The 19,146-nt window shown below is 40.2% G+C and overlaps 1 protein-coding gene across 3 annotated transcripts in view; it reads left to right on the top strand.

Moving 5' to 3' along the window:
* The window catches only part of DAPK2 (death associated protein kinase 2), an 89,423-nt gene that overhangs the window by 24,629 nt on the left and 45,648 nt on the right, over nt 1-19,146 (top strand). For all 3 annotated transcript variants that reach the window (XM_054042709.1, XM_054042707.1, XM_054042708.1), the window contains one exon: nt 16,853-17,074. In XM_054042709.1, coding sequence (XP_053898684.1) covers nt 16,853-17,074 — 222 coding nt within the window. The remainder of the gene's footprint in view (nt 1-16,852; nt 17,075-19,146) is intronic.

Below are 19,146 nucleotides of genomic sequence, written 5' to 3'. Positions count from 1 at the left end.
TGGTAACTTTTTAAAGGAAAAAATATGGTTCAGAAGAATATTTTTCTCTCTCTGAGAGGATTTTTTCTAGAATATGTCTTTTTGATTTTAAAGGATAACTGCACACTAGACATTTTTGTATCAGGTGCAAAGTAAGTAGAAAATGAGATGTCTACTGATCTTTAGTATACTATAGAACTGAAAAAAGAGTGCTAATTATTATGGTTTAATTTCTTCTAAATTAAGCTATGGTGAGAAATGTTAAGAGTAAACGCTTGACAATTTCAAAAAAATCATGTTTTTAAAAAGTCCAATAAAATAAGTACTGCTTAAAGTTGTACCACCCTCACAAGAAAATTTATTCAGCAAAGACCTTAATGCTTCTATAGTTTTTTTTCTAAGAATTTGTCAGGATCGTGCTATAAGAGTACGTTTTGTGAACTTAAGGGTAAAAAGCATTTTCAGGATGTTGTAATTATCCCAAAGCCAAGCAATACAAACCCAGGAAATTTAGAGTTGAGGTTACACTTAAAAGAAATTCAGACATATTAAGGTCAGAAATTCACAATTAAGGTACCCAAACACCTTTAACTCTGCCCTTAAATCCATTCAGTATTCAGAGCGAGTGTTTAAATTTGGGAAGGTTATGCTGTATTTTTCATGCAAAGCACAGAGGTTGATTCCCTGCATTAAATGCATAATGGAACTCTACCTTAACTATTGAGTTGTGGTGTTGGTGGCCTGTCATATACAGAAGGTCAGACTATATGGTGGTCTCTTCTGGCCTTAAACTCTGTGGGTATATCTACATTTCACACTAAACCTGGGTCTGTGGGACTGGGGCCTTGTGGACTCAGTGTTTCCAAGACTGTGCTTGAGTGTCCACACTGTGTTGTAAATCCGAGTTTACAATTGCTGGAGCTGGGTCTCACAGCTGTGTTGCATCCATACAGCACTATGCAGACCTTCTGACTTGGGTCTGCAGCTTCACCTGTGTCCGCACAGCAGAATGACAGTCAGTCACAGTGGGACTCTGATTCTGACCCACCCCCTTGCAGGGTCCTATGGCCTGGGACCTAAGTGCTTGCTGACCCGAGTCTGATTTGAGCAAAGATGGAAATGAGGGTTGGGCTCAAACCTAAGTCAGATCCCAGGCTTAATGTGCAGTGTTGACATACTCTAGTGTGACCAGCATCTCTCTAATATCCAGAAGAATATTACGTGTTTGTGAAGGGAACAGGCAGGTGTGGCTTGAATTTAGTGCTGGAGCATTTCTATCACTTGGATCTTACACCACCATATGTGTGGTTGTGATCAGGAGTCTACATCATTCGTTCATTCTGGATTTTCCTTCATTCATTCTTGTTTCTAACAAACTTAAGTATGGCCTGTGGGCTTTTAAAGCATTTTGACAGATTTTCCCAGCTAGTTTTCAGTGTCTCCTTTCAATACCTTGCAAAATCTGACTTGCTGCAACAAGGAAAGAACAGAGAAAATTGTGGGAAGAATTGGCTCTTGTTTAGTGCTTAATAACAAGGTCATACATTGATGCTAAACATACCAGCTCTGTCCATGTTGGGTAATTGAAAACAAAAGTATGATCATAGCCTAGAGACCATTGTTGAGTCAGTAGTTATCAGAAAAGTGCAAATTCCAAATGTAGTTGTGAAACATTCATGTTACCATTGAAAATCAAACAGGCCTAATTCTAACCTCTTTTCCCTCTCTCCCTGCAAAGCTATTTGCTTCAGTTCACAACTATTGGGAACAGAAACCATTGGGGAAATATACAGTATAGCATGTTCCTTCCAGGCTGTTTGAAATAATGAAATACTAGTAATGGGGCAAGTCAAAATAGTTCAGCCCATTGAATAGATAGTGTTAGAAGCACTGGACAAATTATTAGTGTGTCTGTAGATTCTCATCTGTGATATTCAAGGATTGATTTACTTTGGGAAACCTCTATTAATCATTGGCACTATCCCATACCAATACATTTGAGCCAAGGCAAGAGCTTGATATGACAGCCAAGCCTTATAGCCAATGATGACTCAGGGAACACTTTAGAGAGGAGAGAAGTTTAAAATAATTCAAATAGCTAAACTAGCCCTGCTGCTTGAAGGTGTTGCTTGGAGTGACTGGTCCATGTTTAGGGAGAGATCAGTAGGCTGTGTTCCTGATGCAACTAAAAGCCATCCCCTCCTCTTTCAGATATATGGGGAGCAAGCTACCACGCTACCCATGGACTTTACAGGAGGTGTTTTTTGGAATAACCATTTGCCATATTCTTGCATGAAGGAATCCCCAGGCATAGGATTTCCTACACTGGAAGATACACAGTGTATGTGCCTTTTTAAAGGGGTCCTCATCAATTCATTAACTAAAGGATCCATTATGGAGCTCTCCACTCTGTTAATTCAGGGCTACCTTTCTCTCTTCACAGTTGTTTCTATGCCTGTCAATACTCTGCCACTGGATGACAGGCAGCCTTCAGTGAGGGTTCAGTGTTGCTCTGTAATTGGATGCTAAGGAGTTTAATTCTTTCCCACCACAGAACCTGCCGTTTTCCCAGGAAACTAACTCAATATTGGTCTGAATATCCCATCCTATGTGCTCAGAACAGTGGTAATGAGAGATTTATTACCACACTGCCCCCTTAAGTTTCCTCCCCTCTGCACTGGAGCTGCAGAGGGAATAAACAGCATAGGCATTGTGCTGTCCTGCTACTGAGGGTGGATTCGCATCAGCTACTTGTAACATAAAGATTTTAAACAAGACTAGAAAATTACACCGAAGAACAGAAAAATCCCTGATGAACAAAGAAATTGGCAGCTTAAAGAAACGTGCTCACTCTAGGCCTTGTGGATTTTTCTAAAGACTTGAATTGTTTGCTAGCTTTTTAAAAAAATTTCTCCTCTCCTTTCACTTCTACCTGGGCCAGCTCTGGCCCATGTGAACCAAGGGGTTGTTGATAGTTGAATGTCTTTTCATAGCACAGCATTGGTTCTATCTTTTCTGCTCTCAGGTGCATTATATAAGTGATGCAGCCTGTACACGTTAAACAGTTTTTGACCTTTAAACTGAAGGTACGAAAAGATTACACTGAACCACTACACAAATATTATCTATACACTAGCATGCTCAGCCTAGCAACAGAGAGAGATTACCCCTATCAATCCATCCATTACTTCTAAAAGTGTCAGCGTTGGCCTTCCAAAGTTCTCTGGACTCTATTAGTTGTCATTCCAGTTGCTGACATTCTTCCTCATCACTTACTGTGAGAAGTGAAAAATATTTTAGTATGCATGTTTTATTTTTGTGCTTGAGACTATATAAAATACTTGTCAGGCTATCAGGAAATGGGCAGAATTGCTGGACTAGAGCATATTACTACAGCCTGTGATCTACTCCTGCAACTTCAGAAGTTGAGACAGGCCAAATCTGCTTAGTCATTACCTGGTTGGGAGACTTCCAAGAAATACCTGGCTACTAAAGAAAATGCTGCTGGTGATTCAGTAGGTGGCACTGTTCCTTCCAAGTCACTATTCAGACAGTGTCCCAGTGTGGTGTTGGGTGTTGTGTAGCTGAGTGCTGTAAAGCCAATATCCCTACCACTTAATCCATGGCAGTTAATAACCCATAGCATTGCTCAAAAGAGTTGGTGGTATTAGCTCCAGTGTCCTGATTTAAATTACAAATGGGTAAGGCTACAATTTTGGCATGGAAATTTTTAGTACATTTCACAGCACAGGTATGGGAAAAAGTGATAAGTCACAGAAAGTTAACCAAAGGATGTAATTTTTGCTGCATCAACATACACAACACAGGAAGACAGCATACAGAAGAACACAACTAAACAAGTGATACGCACAACTGAACCACACTCCCACCTCAGTGGTAGCATGGCTTCTCTCCAATGGGGTGGGGCCCACCTTCCCTCCCGCCCCCCCTTGGGTGTGTGACCTGGCACAGGGGCACAGCCCCATTCAGATTTGTGTCACCACTGGGTCAAATCTGAATGGCACGGCAGCCTCATGTGCCAGGTTGCCATGCCACTCTGTTTGGGGACCTTATCAAACAGGAGCCCAGCGTAAACTGCCCCTTTTCTCCCTCCTGGCTGGCCCTACCTCCCAATTGGTGCCCCTGCCAGCGGTACACACCATTCATAATATGTACATGTCTGCTGTCACCTACGTGTGTGTACACAGCTAAACAATTATCTGTACGGATTTGTATTGACTTCAGCACATGACATGGACTGCATTTTGGAAAGGCAATGAAGGGAGCACCTAATCAAATGGGTTTTACAGCCATTTCCAAGATTGCGTGGCCTTTATTCACATTCACAATTTCCATGACCTCAATGACAAAATCGTATCCCTATAAATGGGTAATTTATATTCTGCCTGTTCAGCTTACTTCAGTGCTTCTCTTTTAAAGGCTCTGTATGCCGCAGCAGTGGCTACATTTCGGTGATGGGCAGAGTGATCCCTTTTTTTTAATACAGATTGTGATAGTTTTGCCTAGATTGTAAAGGTCTTTGGAAGATAGATGTTCTAGAAATGACAGTCAGTATTATCAGACACCGAGTTTATTGGATGGCACCAGGAATTTTCAATCATTTATATTAAATCTTAATCTAAAACAAGAAGACTTGAAATTGCGTCATAAAATGAATTAATAAAAGTAAAAATATGACTTGTCAGTGAAAATGCCATGCCATACTTGGAACTGACTGGCAACTGACATTTTTGATTTTTCTGAACAAAATAATGTGTCTTTAACAGAATAAAAAGCCAGTCCATTTTTAGAAGAGTAATAGGGCAATCCAGGATGCAATGACACAGTCTAATGTCACCTTACCTTGTTTGGCTGGAAGTATTCTGACTGCCTCATGCCTATAAGACACCTGAAGTAAAAACAGATTGGTCATTTACTGCCTACATAGGTGTTTTCTCCTTCCCTATCTCAAAGGTCTGTTGAGAGGGTTAGTTCACTGTCTATTAAATACTGTGATATGCTTAGATGGATGGTTCAATAGAAATTCAAAGCTTTATTAGTATTTTGTGAGTTTTATTAGTGTGTGTGTGTGTGTCTCTCTCTCTCTCACACACACACACACACACACACACACATACACACACACACACACCCCTTCTCTCTCTGTTTTAGTAGTCAAACAAAATTCCTAATAAAGCCATGATGTTTGAAAGGTGTTTTATCTGTATAGAATACTGTCTGTCATGGCATGCTATCTGCTTTCTGGCTGTTATTTTAAGCTCTATAAATGATATTTAGCCTGATTTCTTCATTTGCATAATTCCATTCACATTTCTTCCAGAGAAACTAATTTCTTCATAGCTCACAGGAATTATCAGGAAATGTGTAACATTTCATTTTTTAAACCTGCTTATACATTCATTTGAAGTGTTATCAGCAGGTTTGATAGCTCCAGTTTTACTATTTACTATAAGGTCTTTGTTCTATAAAATTTCATGGGAGTAAAGTGACACTTTCTTCAACAACTCTTCCACTACTTGGATTTATTTTCCATTGTCTCAAATACCAGGATATAGATTGTTACTGTGTATTGTGGTCAGATTAAACTCTCATTGATGCAATTATTATTATTATTTATTTATTTTATTATTTGTAATGCTGTAGTTCCTAGGAGCCCTAGTTGTGGACCAGAACCCCATTGTGCTAGGTGTTGTGCAAAAAGACTGTCCCTGCCCCAAAGAGCTTGCAATCTAAGTAGCTTAGCCTGAAATGGACTGCTGGACCTCAGTATATAATTTGCGGAGGTGCTTTCCGTCTGTGATCACTAAAAGTGAAATGTGTTAAAAATACTGTGGCATTCTGTTTTCAGAAAGTCATAAGTGTGACCACAGAGATCTTCCAGAAAAGTCCTTTTACATATGTAGCTTGTGAACCATATATGATTTATGGCTGAGCCACATGTCATAGGAAAACAAAAACTGAAGGAACAGCTAGTGGGGGATTATGAAAAGACGTGGCTGCCTCTCTGCTGGGAAAAACATGCCACTTAAAATTACCAGCAGAATTGGCTAGGCAGCTTCCAAGCTGTACAGAGAAAGAGAGAGAGAATTTCTGACCAGCAGTAGCGTAATAATACAAATTCCATTAAGAGTACCAGAAAGATTACTTAACTGTGAGAGGACAGCAGTGTTAGAGTTCCTGTGGTTTTTTTAAAAAAAAGGCTTTGAACAAAGGTTCTTACAGGCTTAACTTTGAAAGCCAGGCAACTATAGTAATTACTAAGGTATAAAACTATGTAAACCTTCCCACCTCCTAAAGAAGCAAAGGAGAAACAAAGAGATGGAGCCTGATACACTGAGGAAATGGTAATAGGATATAGAAATTTCTCAACTCCAAGTCATCCGTTCAAATCGAGCCTGAGTCAGTAGTAACAAAAAGTCCATATCTGAAATCTGTGGCATCAAAACTACCACCATAATTGATATTAATTGTCCCTTATTTGAATTTGGCACCGAGTGCATGGGCCATAAAGATTGAACTACCCTTTCCCCTCTAGTGGTGGTCTTTTCAAGTTACATAGATGAGTCCTACTTCTCGGTTATTCTGGCACCATTCACTAGCATTAAATTCACTTAAATTATCTGTTTTTTTTTTAAATGCACAGGAAAATGTTAAACATGCATAGTGAACCATTTTATATTTACTAGAATGGTTTCCATGCTATCGCTAGATCTCCAGATTATTCTAACAACACACAAAATATAACTAGAAGTCATTATATATAATTCACTAGGTACTATGCAATGTGACCCTTCAATGCTGCATAGCCATGATGGGATTCTTCTCAACATTACGTGATACTAGATACTATTAGGTATTAGTTACCTGATTGCCACTGACTTTGAAAATCTTCCCCGTAATGTACAGTATAAAATGAACTAATTGGTTGCTGTCAGTAAACATAAGCATGGATGGATATGTTTATCTTCAGATTAAAAATAGTATCTCCTAACTCAGAGGATATATATCATGGGATGGGATTTTTTAAAAACATTTCTATAGATCAGGGTTGTCAAGAGACCAAACATTATTTTTAGTCCATTAAATAGTAAGAGAGCCAACAACTGGCAAATCCTGAAAAGTCTGGCAACCCTAAAATTAGCCCTGTCACAGGCATTGGGTAAAGCATGAGTATGAATTGCATCAAAGGCCTCTTCTGCTTGACACATCCTTGGGAATATGCACAGTATTGAAATATCAGAGCATCCTGCTTTCCAGGGCCACATGGATGCCCTGCCAACAATCAAGATGATTCCTGGAAATAATCTAACATGTATATTGATCTTGTGGTACTGTTATCTAACTGACAGCTGGAAGTCCATACATACTTTCCATTCTTCAGTGCTTCTAGTGGTTGTCTTTTAAAAATGTATACAATATTCTAATAGAATTTTTTTTTAAAGTTCCCCTAAAGGGACAAATATGTAAAACAGTGGCCTAATAGATAGTTTCTGAAGTTTGTTTGTCCTAGAGGTTAAGTTATTAAAGTAAAAAAGTCGTAAGTATTTTCTCTCTAAAAGATTAAATATCTTATTAAAATGTATATAATGCCTCTCCATCCACATAGATCCCAGATTACATTTTAAAAACTGCATATACTATATCACTGTGTAATTCCTTTGCCCACTGCAGATGTGCAGCCACTGCTGGGGTGAAATGTAGCAAGTGTTTAACATCACAGTATAGCCTATGTAAAAATAACTATGTGTTCTGGCACAGGTGACTTAGTTTTAATGGATTTGTCCTTGCGTTTTCACAGAGATCCATAATATAGAGTAGAGACATTTAATTGGTTACAAATGATCTTTGGTCAAGTGTTCCCATTCAATGTTATTGATTTGGCGGCTTTATCTTTTGGGGATATTCTCTTGGAGAATAAATGTGTAAAGAAGTTGCAAAGTAAAAAGATGTATATATTTGTGGTATCCCCTCCCAAGCTTTCTGTTGCATTTAAATCTTCAGTTTAACTTTTTTATTCTTTTGATGTTCGAAGTTCACTTGAAGTCCCTTGGCCCAGAATGTGACTGAACTGTGTTAAAGCCAGCTGGCTGGCATACCAAGCATAATTGCTTTAACTCAGCTTCTATCTTTAGAGAAGTGCACATCTGAGCAGGAACTGGACCACAGTAGGAAGTTAAGTTTAACCTTGCTAAACATAATAAACAAAACACACACAAAAAAGGAAGTGGGGGAAGGTCATCTTTGCTTCCCTAAAAAGGCACATTTTTCTGTCTCCACCAGAGTTTATTGAACTTTACCATGTATAATATCACTGCATCAGGCAGAGGTAAAACACCAAAATTACTTACAGCTGCACACTACTGCTTATCATTTCTCTGTCCCTTAGTCTGATGCACTCTGTTTGTCTCAAGTGGAAAGGAAAGAACAGCCTGTTCAGGCATGTCAAGGGAAACTGGGACGTTCAACTTTCTGCACCTGTTGTCGCTAAAAGGCCCAGTAGGTTTACTCTGTGGTGCCATTCAGATGCAGGAAGGGTCAGAAAAATGACTGGAAGATTGTGCTTTACAGACCCTCTGCTGAACTAAATTACTATTAGCATTTCTTTACAGACCCTCTGCTTAGCTAACTTACTGTTAACATTTCTGAATAAAAAAGCGAGCTGAGTTTTGGTCTGCCTCGTGCAACAACAGAATTGTCAGCCATATTCTGACTCCAGAAGTGGAAGCAGAAGGAAGCCCAGCTCAATGCTTGTGTCCCAGATTGAGTGTGCAGGGCTGACGATATGAGAACTCAGCTTTGTGACTTTTAGGCTAGGCTGGGCATATGTGAATAGAAAGGTATTGAGAGAAAATAAAAATGAGAATTATTACAATTATTATTGGTATGACAGTAGTGCCTGGGGGCCCAAACTGAAATCCAGGCCCCTTTGTTATAACCAACGATAATTATGTTATCATTTAGTTCAAATTTAGTAGCAGTTCCATTTTACAGATGGGGAGCTGACACACAGACACTGTGACTTGTCCAAGGTCACACAGGAAGTTTGTGGGGGAGCAGGGGCTTGAACCCAAGTCTCTGTCTAGCACCCTAACCACTGGACTATCCTCCTTCTCCTGAGTCCCAGCCTATTGCCTTAACTGCACAGTCCGTCATTTTCTGACTACAGTCAAACTGTAATATATGATATACCGGTAGGTGTTTTCTTTTGGCTTCATATCACATCTTTCACTAGTATACCAATGTCTAGAAGCCATTGAAAATTCATTCCCGACTATTTTATAGATATTCCAAATTGTAGCATTTTTAAAAAACAATGTATAAAAACTGTAATTTAATCACTTCCAAATGTATGTTTGTGATATTTGAACTAAAAAAGTGATCTGCTCTTCTCAAATCACAAGAGGAGTCAATGCCTGACAGCCCCGTCCCACAACCAGGGAAAGAGGTGTCTTTTTAACAGTATCTAACAGTGTCTTTTCAATATTATTCATGCATTTGCAACATATCAGGATGGCCACTCTAGGGCGCAATATTCCTGGAATAGAAGAAGAAGGGGGGGGATGCCATCCCATATGTATATTTACATCTTATTAGAAAGGCTATTTTTATTCTAATGTTTCATGGTGATGTTACTGTTGTTAGCATTGCTGTCTGCCTTCTTGGGATGCCACAAAGCATTTCGTTCACTCCACTCAGTTTAAGATTGCCCCTCCGAGACCAGAATTAAAAATAACCATTAAAAAAGAGCAAACCAAACTGGTGGTGTCAATCATTCTGATCTTTTTGTTGCCCATAAACTATAGGATGATAAAATAAACTGCATTTTGTACTCATCTAAATTTTGCTTCTAAAATGGAATCTAAATACATTAAGCACTGTCAGTGTTCCCTCTAATTTTTTACATCCATGTGCGGAATGAATTTTGTTATGTGCATCCATATGGAGGTGGTGTGTGGCGGGGGTGGGGCTGAGGGGTTCGGAGAGTGGGTGGGAGGGGGCTCAGGGCTGGGGCAAAGGGCTGGGGTGTGTGGGGGGGGGGTGAGGGCTCCTGCTGGGGGTAAGGGCTCTGGGGTGGGGCCAGGGATGAGCGGTTGTGGGTGCAGGCTGCCCCGGAGCTGCGGTGGGGAGAGAGGTCTGTAGTACTGCTGTCCAAATATTTGAGGAATGCAACAAATTTCACTAGTTTAAAAAAACAGGAGCAAGGGTCTGTCTCTGGGATTATGTTGTGTGTGTGCTGTTCATATCGCATCCTTATTTCACTGATGCATTAGGAAGTGTGGGCTTGTGTTAAAGCTCTTGGCTAGAACTTGAGAGATCTGGATTCATTTCTCAGAGTTACTAAAGATTCTGTGTTAATTTAAGTAAATGGCTTAGTCTCTCTGTGCTTCAATTCCACATATGTAGGTCATATTTCCTTTCTCCTATCCCTTGTCTTGTCTAGATTGCAAGCTCTTTGGGGCAGGCACTGTTTCTTACATGGTGTAGGGGAGATGGAGCTGTTATTTTGGTCAGGGTCACAAGGAAATATTGTAATACAGATTTTTTTTCCTGTCTGTATGCTGTCATTTTTTATGATCATTAACAAGGAAGCTAGAACGCATTCCTGGCAGTGAATGTCAACTGCTATATGGTGAGAGGAAATCCCTTTGACATCATAAAAGATAATTTTATGGGGTTTTGCAAGAAATATGCACTTTGGGTAACTGAGACACAGGTTCTGTCAGTGTGTAAGGAGAGCAACAGGCTGGCTTTTATAACCATTGACTGAGATTTTTGTTCCCTCATCTTCCCCCATCCCTCCCTCCCTTATAAAAAAAAATGAACTGGTGGTGCAGAAAATCATTAAACACTACCTGCTGTTTTGTGCCATTAGTCTTCAAGAACGGTCCAAAAATGCTTTGATTGTCCAGTGATTCTGTAATGAAGACACATGGGATCTTGGCAACAAGTATATATAAGGTGAATATATTTGCACCATATAGCAAGAAGCAGGGAATGGGAAAGGGGATACACTTGATGTTAATGTGAGAAAAAAACTGAAAACGTTTCCAAAGTCAGCGTATGTATATGGGCTATTCATAACGTCAGTGCTATTACATCAACTTTTTCTGAACATCTCTGGCTAACCAATGGTGTACTTGGCTCCTTTATGCCCCCTTTTCATTATTTTCATCCTCTTTTCAACTGTCTCAAGTCCTTAGACTGTCCCTATATTCAATAAAGTCCATGTTTCAGGAAGCCATCATTTTAATTTTTTTTGTAATAGTCAGCACCCCCCTGGATTATAAATACCTATTGGAAAACAATTTTTGTGCTATGTAACTGAAAACTTGAAAGATTTAAAAAAAAAAAAAAAAAAACCAAGCTACCCAACACCACTGTTTTATTTAGGATAAATACACGAGTGTGTGGTGCGTACACATCTGAATCAGTGTTACATAGTGATTTCTCTTCCCAGAATTGTACTAATAAAATTGATGACACAGCCATGAAGACAAGGAAGTAAACAAAACTAGTGCTAGTTCCAAGTTCCTTTAAAAACACGTGATCAAAAAATCCTGCCTGGAAAAGAATACTCTGGTAGATGAGTCCTAGAGGATTTAATAGAATTAAAACAATCGGGTTCTATCAAATCTTGTAATAGAATTTTTAAAGTAACCTATGGTATTCTGAAGCAGGAATCTCATTCTCTATTAAGTTCTGTTGTGGAGATTTTGCATAATGGTAAATTAAAGAAGGGAGAACTTTATTAACACTAGTAGTCTGTTGTCAAAATTCTTTAAGCAGGTAGTTGTAGATTAGTCTAATCATACATCAGGTCTAATGCACTAAAAGTCTTCTAAATAAATAAATTTTCTAGCCCACACCAGAAATGTTTGGAATGGCTCTAAGGTTCATAAACATATCAATATATTTTTATAAGAATCTGAAATTAGTGAGTGAGATTTTACCCCATACTACCTAGGCATTCCAGGGCAAACTAGGGTCAAGGGCAAGTTTTAACTCTTGGTTTCCTTGCCTTTTGTAGATTTAAGACTGACTCCAAACAGCTGTTTCTGTGTTAATTATATAAGGTACTCAGAGTGTTTCATTATAAGGTACTGAATGTAATTGCAGTGTGTGCTGCATAATTTATATTCCCAACTGCACTTGCATACAAGCGAGCGAAGGATATAATAATGTTGAAAATCATTGCAGCTCATAGCTTCTCCAAAGCAAGTGAAAGCCTGTAATCTTAGGTGTTTGCATTTAATGAGTATGTTTGTGATTGATTGTTATAAAGAGATCCTTGCATAGAGCCAGGGGCTGCTCCAGGCACCAGCACAGCAAGCGCGTGCCTGGGGCGGCAAGCCGCGGGGGGCGGCCTGCTGATCGGTGTGAGGGCAGCAGTCAGGAAGCCTTCGGCGGCATGCCTGCAGGAGTTCCGCTGGTCCCGCGGTTTCAGTGGCAATTTGGCGGCAGGTACGCCGAAGCCGCAGGACTGGCAGATCACCCGCAGAAACGCCTCCAAATTTGCGTGACCGCAGACCGCCTGCAGGCGTGTCGCTGTAGGCCGCCTGACTGCCATGCTTGGGGCGGCAAAAAACATACAGCCGCCCCTGCACAGAGCGTAGTCCATAAGCTCATAGTAGAAACTATGGAACTACCTGCAAGCTTGGGGTATAGTATCCTGAACAAGGATAGACCTGATATTGAACAAATACACTTGGGCAAGGATCCTACCAATTCATGCTCAGTGGGGTGCTCAAAATTATAGCGTGCCAGCACAGCGGGGAGTGGATGCTGCTCATGGGTATAAGTGAAGTGAAGTGTTGGGCATTGTCTTTTATTCTGTGCAGTATGAAATCTTGCATCCCTGCTCTTGCAAGTACACTGTATGAAAAGGGGGCAGGGCACGAGCAGAGAGTGGGAGTTTCTGAAGAGATACAGGTTTAAGCTTGATCCTCCTCTTATTAATGAGACCATAGCTTTGAACTCCTCTGTAAGCCTCACTCCTGCTATTAAGCATGAGTAATTTTTTTGTCTTCACAGAAGTGCTCTCATTAATGAAGGATCAGGTTCCCCCTGCACATTCTATTAGAGCTGACTGGCCTGGAGGACAACAATTCTGTTTCACCGCAACTTTCAAGTTTTGTACCACTTTGGAACAAAACCTTTCGAATATTTCTGCAAAAGCGGAATCATGTTGAAATGTCCATTTGCAGATTGAAACTTGAGCTTTTGGAAATGTGTGTCTGCCTGTCTCTTGGCGTTTAGGGCACCGTCTGGGATGTGTGAGACCTACCCTGCCTGATTCAGAGTAGAGTTTTTAATCCCAGATGAATCTGAATCAGGCAGAGCAGTGACTTGAATCCAGGTCTCACACATCCCAGGCCAGTGCTCTAACCAGGAGGCTATAGAATGTTAAAGTATCTCTCCTCTGCTCCCCCACCTCCCCAAAAAAACCCACCCACCATTCCCATTGAAAACTTCATTTAAACCAATATATCTCCGCAAAATGTTTTGGCTTTCATGATACAGCGTATTTTGGCAAAACTTAGTTTTGCCAAAAATGTTCCAACCCACTCTGCTTTCTATACAAGTCACCATTTTTTATACCTCTTGCGCTTGGACAGAACACCAAGCCTTTGATGTTAACTACAGATCCAAGCCTCAGATTGCTTAATATTTTGTATCCCTATAATGGGGTTCATTTGTCACTATCCCAGCACATATACAACAGCACCTTTTCTAAACATTCATTCTATTTTCCCCCCAGCCATAAATCAGTATCAATATTTTGTGAATTCCAGTGGGGATGCAATTATGTAACAAAAGGTAGCTGCTAATATTGGGAAGTGAATTTCATCCTGTACTTTCCACATGATAGCATTGTCTCACCAGGTCTCCACGTAACAGCAATGTGTTGCTGATAATGGAAAGATAAATAAATATTCCTGAAAGCACCATCACCTTGGAGAAGCCCCTGAGATGGCCTATTTAATAGTTTAAAAAATAACTTTGTTTAGGCATTGCCTGTTTGTATAAAAGTTCAGCATTTTCACCAGTAAACTTAACTCTCTGCTGAACTGAGTGATGCCAGTAAACAAATTAAACCCACTATGAGTAGAATAGACTGACCACTTCCTCTTTCTAATTGTGGCTGAATTCCCTGCAGCCTAATATGGAGGTATATCTGAATCTGGTGAAATGATACCTATTCAGCACTGTAATTTAAACAGAGGCGGTGCTGGTACTAGCTAGAAGAGCTGTGTGAATCCTGGTCCTTTTGGTTGGCAAGGGTTTATGCCAGCATTTTATCTGGCTTTATCCTGCTCTTTCTTCCCCCCTCCTGCCCCAAGTTCAGCTTTGAGTTTTGGTTTCAAAAAATCTGAGTGAAACAACTTGAAATATGAGAGATTTGTATCCAAACTAAACAATTTTGCACAAATTCTGTGTGGAGCCTTAAATCTGGCCAGGCTTGTGAAATTCAGGGACCCTTTTGATTAACCTGTCTGAATTTGAAGTTTATAATGAAACCTAAAGTCAGGCAAGGTTCACTTGGTTTCAGATTTTGTTGTTAATATTTTTCATGGCTCTACCTACCAACCAACGTTTTGTGCACAAGGTTAATATATGCTCATACATGTGCTTGCTGCTTTCTCTGCTTAATGTAAACAGTGCAAATTTCCATCAAGCCAAATAATGAGTAATAAGTGTTTCCATTTAAATCCACTAAATTATCCTTGATTAAAAGCAACACACTTTTGTCACAGCACATTTTTTTAGTCTGCTTTTCAGATCCAGTTGAAGTGACAGTTTACTACATCATATATAAGCAGTGTTAGTAATTAAAGGAAGCTGATTTTAAGAGGAATCTTGCTAGCTTGCCAAATGCCATTTATTATTGTTGCTAGATGAAAGCCCATGATGTTGTATGGTTGTAATTTGTAGGGTGTAAAAAAAAGCCCAAAACGGCGGAGAAATTTAAAAATTGGAAAGTAACAGTCTGAGAGTCCCAATGACAATTGACCATGGTGATATTCTAAACAGAAAGCTCTCAGCCATGCTTGTAACTGTTTCCATTGTTCACACTGATTCAACAGACATTCTAGGCTTTGGAGTGACACTCCTGGAAACTTACATAGATTATTAATAATAATTATATTTTGGTAGCACCCAAATGAAATCAAGACCCCTTTGTGATAAGCACTGTAAAAACACATATTGAGAGAATTCCTGCATTAAAAACATAAAATCTAAATAGAGAAGACAAGTAGGAGAAAATAAGTGTAATTCCCATTTTATTGATGGGGATACTGAGGCATAGAAAGTTTGTGATTTGACCAGGGTTATACAGGAAGTCTGTGATATAGCCAAGAATTGAACTTGGATCTTTTGAGTCCCTCCATTGGCTTAACCACAAGACCATCCTCCTTCCATGTTTCTCTATTAAAAAAGTTTGAGTAAACATCAGTGGTTCATGTACATGTCCTGTTCAGATTAACTGCATAGTCCAAGGCTATCCCCTTGCCTTCCTATCCTGCTTTGTAAACCTATTATGTTTTTTGCATGGCTAAGCATATATATATATATATATATATATATATATATATATATATACACACACACACACACACCACTGATTTCTTTGTCCAGAATAAGTTATTAGAACCAAAAAGAATTGGTCAGAGAGTCACATGAATAACCCCTCCATCTTGTGCAATCTTCCTGCCTCGGACATGGTCTTTCACTTTGTCCAGTTACGAGAACCTCTCATAAAGAGAAACGAAATGGAAGAGCTATCAGCTGTGTACCCAAAGTGGCAGCTCTGTGGTCTAACAATGTGTCTTGGGGGAGCTAACTGAGGAACGGAGTCAGTGATAATGACCTCATGCAGGTTAAAACGAGGAATTCCCCTGCACTTTCCTGTTAAGGAAATGTCTCATTTCACAAGGCTCCCATCACGTAAATGACACTGAAACATGTAGGACATTATACTCTGTATTAGTGAGCTGATCTCCAAGTGTTTCCTTTTTATGGGATGGGAGAAAATATTAAAATTGGGACTGGAATGATGACCTCTACATCTAGCAGCTGTTGTCAGGAAAAGTCTGCTTGCAACTGCAAACAATTACCTGCTGTTTAAAAGTTTGATGTAGTGAATTAGACCATTGTCCTGCTAAGTATTAGGGAAACTTTCTCCTTTGTTTAAACTGACATTAAGAAACTGGCATAGTTTCAAGTAACACTGAGAGTCAGATTTTCAAGCCAAGCGCAATAATGTGTGTGGACCAGCATCTTACACACACAAACCTGCACTTGTACATGCAAACTGGACACTTGTGTCTAACTCTCCAGTTACAAAGGCTGGTGTACTCTTTGAGCCTTCTGAAAATTACATCCTACAGGTCTGACTCAAATGTGTGCAGTAGGTATTACCTACCCCTCCAGAGCATCAGACGGCATTCTATATTTTGTGTACTTCCGTGCCTGAACTTCACTTAGCAAATGAAGGGCAGTTTGGACTCACTTTAAATTTTCTGGTTTTTGATGACTTGAGTGCTCAGACCTTGATGATTTAAAAAAATTCTTTGATGCTTGTATCTAGGATCCTCCCTTCCATTCAGACAGGTTACTTTGTTTTGCATGGTCTCAAGCACTGCATTAAAGTATGGTGAATGCACAGCATGCAATTTATTAACCCAGTCCTGAAAATTGTTACTATAGCAGTAAGAATAAGGGTTATTCACCAAAAGATTTACAGGTTCAGACCCTGTCTATGCAAGCTAATTCTGGGAGCTTCATGGTATTGCCCATGGGATTGGTGAAAGCTTTAATTGTAATTGCTGTTATAACTTTGTCCTTACAGTGGCCAGTTTGCGATAGTGAAGAAATGCCGAGAGAAAAGCACTGGAGTGGAATATGCTGCTAAATTCATTAAGAAGCGTCAGAGCCGGGCCAGCCGCCGGGGGGTGAGACGAGAGGAAATCGAGCGGGAAGTGAACATTCTGCAGCAGATCTTGCATGCCAACATCATCAAGCTGCATGACGTCTACGAGAACAGGACAGATGTGGTCCTTATCCTCGAGCTGTGAGTAGAGGGATTTCCTATTCTCCGCTATAGGATGAGGCAAACGGGATCAGGAAAGGGCTGTGGAGGCTTCCTGAGCACAGGCGTGTTCTTAAAATGGAACTGCTGGGCCATCGGGCTAGAGAAACCATCAGCAGACCTAGACAGGAAAATAGAATGAGGTCACCAGTAAACAGCCTCCCCTTAATAAATCAGCACACACTCTAGAGACAAATGTGCCTGATAGTCATCTGAGGTCATTGCTGCCGAACCAGGGAGTCCTGTTGGTTTGTGAACACAGAGATTGTCTAACGTTTGCTCTCTGCTGGCCTAACATGTACATTTAGAGGAAGTACGAGTATCTCTAATAGGGCCCAGTTTCTTCAGTTCCTCTCCTGCTCTGCCCACCCCAAGAAACATCCAATGCTCATCCATCCCTCAAACGCTCTGCATCCTCTTGAGGCTCCTGCCTCTTTCACCAGGCCCATATTTTTCTTACTTTACAAAAGAAAACTTTAGTTTACAGCTGGTGCCCCAAGCCCTAGAGCTCTGACTGCTCTGGAGCACTAAGCATCGCCTGGCACCGTTCTCGACTCCCTAGCACCAGCTCTGCCTTCGCTCTTTTCACTCATGCAGTTGAGAATGGGTGAGCCGGTGATGGGAATCTGATTATAGACAAATGTGTCTGCTTCTCCCTTGGTTGGAGAGTTGGGAGCGAGGAAGGAGGGAGGAAGTTATTTGTGGGTATGGTGGGAGTTGAAGCATGAAGGAAGGCTCATGTTCCAAACCTGTCAGAACTGTTAGGGAGACAGGCAGAAGTTTGGACCAATTTGTAATGTTCTCCAAACCTGTTAGCCCATCCCTTATTGAGGTGTTACACAGTAGTAATAGAATCCCACCCTGTCAGCAGTGCACACTTGGTACTGTGTTTGTAGCCCATTGCTGACTGGTTTGATTAGGTTGAGCCTGTTGTAGTGCCCCAGGTAGCACTGTGCACTGTCTCACTTGCGTTATCTGGCTTTTTTAAATTAGATTGCTCCTTCAAAGATTTCTTAAAGCAGAATTGTCTAATAAATAAATAATCTCAAAGGTTATAAGGAACCCAATGGATCGGGGTAAAGCAAGGATCTGTTGTATTAATTTAGATGGAATAAGGGGGCCCAAATAGTCAAAAATGTTAACATGATCCTGGTATTCTCCAACATTAAACAGCTTTAAATAAGATTCAGGGTTTGGTACACAGAGACCTCAGCCTGCTTAGTACCATGGCAAAAACATTATTACAAAAGCTTTTTAACCTTTTATTAAAGATACAGAAAAGAAAGAAAAAGCATTTGAAATGTAAAGCATTAAAGCAGTGGTTCTTAACCTGGAGTGCACGCACCCCCTGGGGGTGCGAGATGCCTTTTCTGGGGGTGCAAGACATGCCAGATTTTTTTAGAAGGTAAATCATCAAAAACACAAATTAAGCACAGGCACGTAAGTACAACTGCTTTGTTTCATCAAACCTATGTATTTATTCACATTCTACATATTTTAACAATTACTGTAATATACAAGCAAAAAATATATCTAGGTTTAAAGAACTGACCTACTTCAACAATTTTCGATAAGGGGTGCGAGAACATATTTTGAGAACCAAAGGGGTGCAGGCTGCAGTAAAGGTTAAGAACCACTGCGTTAAAGAAGGATTTCATTTAACACCATCCCATGTTCCTTTTTCCATTAGCTGTAGAGAGTCTTTAGAGGGGAAAAACCCTTGTCTGACAGTGGTGTTTAAGACGGTGGTAACTGTCCTTTTGTGAGGAAAAAAAGAAGGTAATTGAGATGGGCTGGAGCTGTTGCTGCTGCTGTTAAAGTCCAGTCCAGTTTCCTAGAAAGCAAAATAAGACAAACACACACAAAAGGGGAGAAAAAAAGAACAACAAAGACAGAAAATGCAGCTTCTGTCTCTGATGTTAACTCTCACTTGCAAGCTTGCTGCTGGAGAAACACAAACAGCACCCGGTCTTATTGTGCACTTCGAGACCTGGCGAACTTGTACCAGTATTGGACTGTTTAGGACATTAGTTCTAGCTGCCTTTTTGGTCACG

This window comes from Malaclemys terrapin, chromosome 10 (genome assembly GCF_027887155.1).
Source record: "Malaclemys terrapin pileata isolate rMalTer1 chromosome 10, rMalTer1.hap1, whole genome shotgun sequence".
NCBI classification, from domain to species: domain Eukaryota; kingdom Metazoa; phylum Chordata; order Testudines; family Emydidae; genus Malaclemys; species Malaclemys terrapin.
The sequence above is the reverse complement of the archived record's forward strand: the minus strand, read 5'-3'. Positions and strand labels throughout refer to the sequence as shown.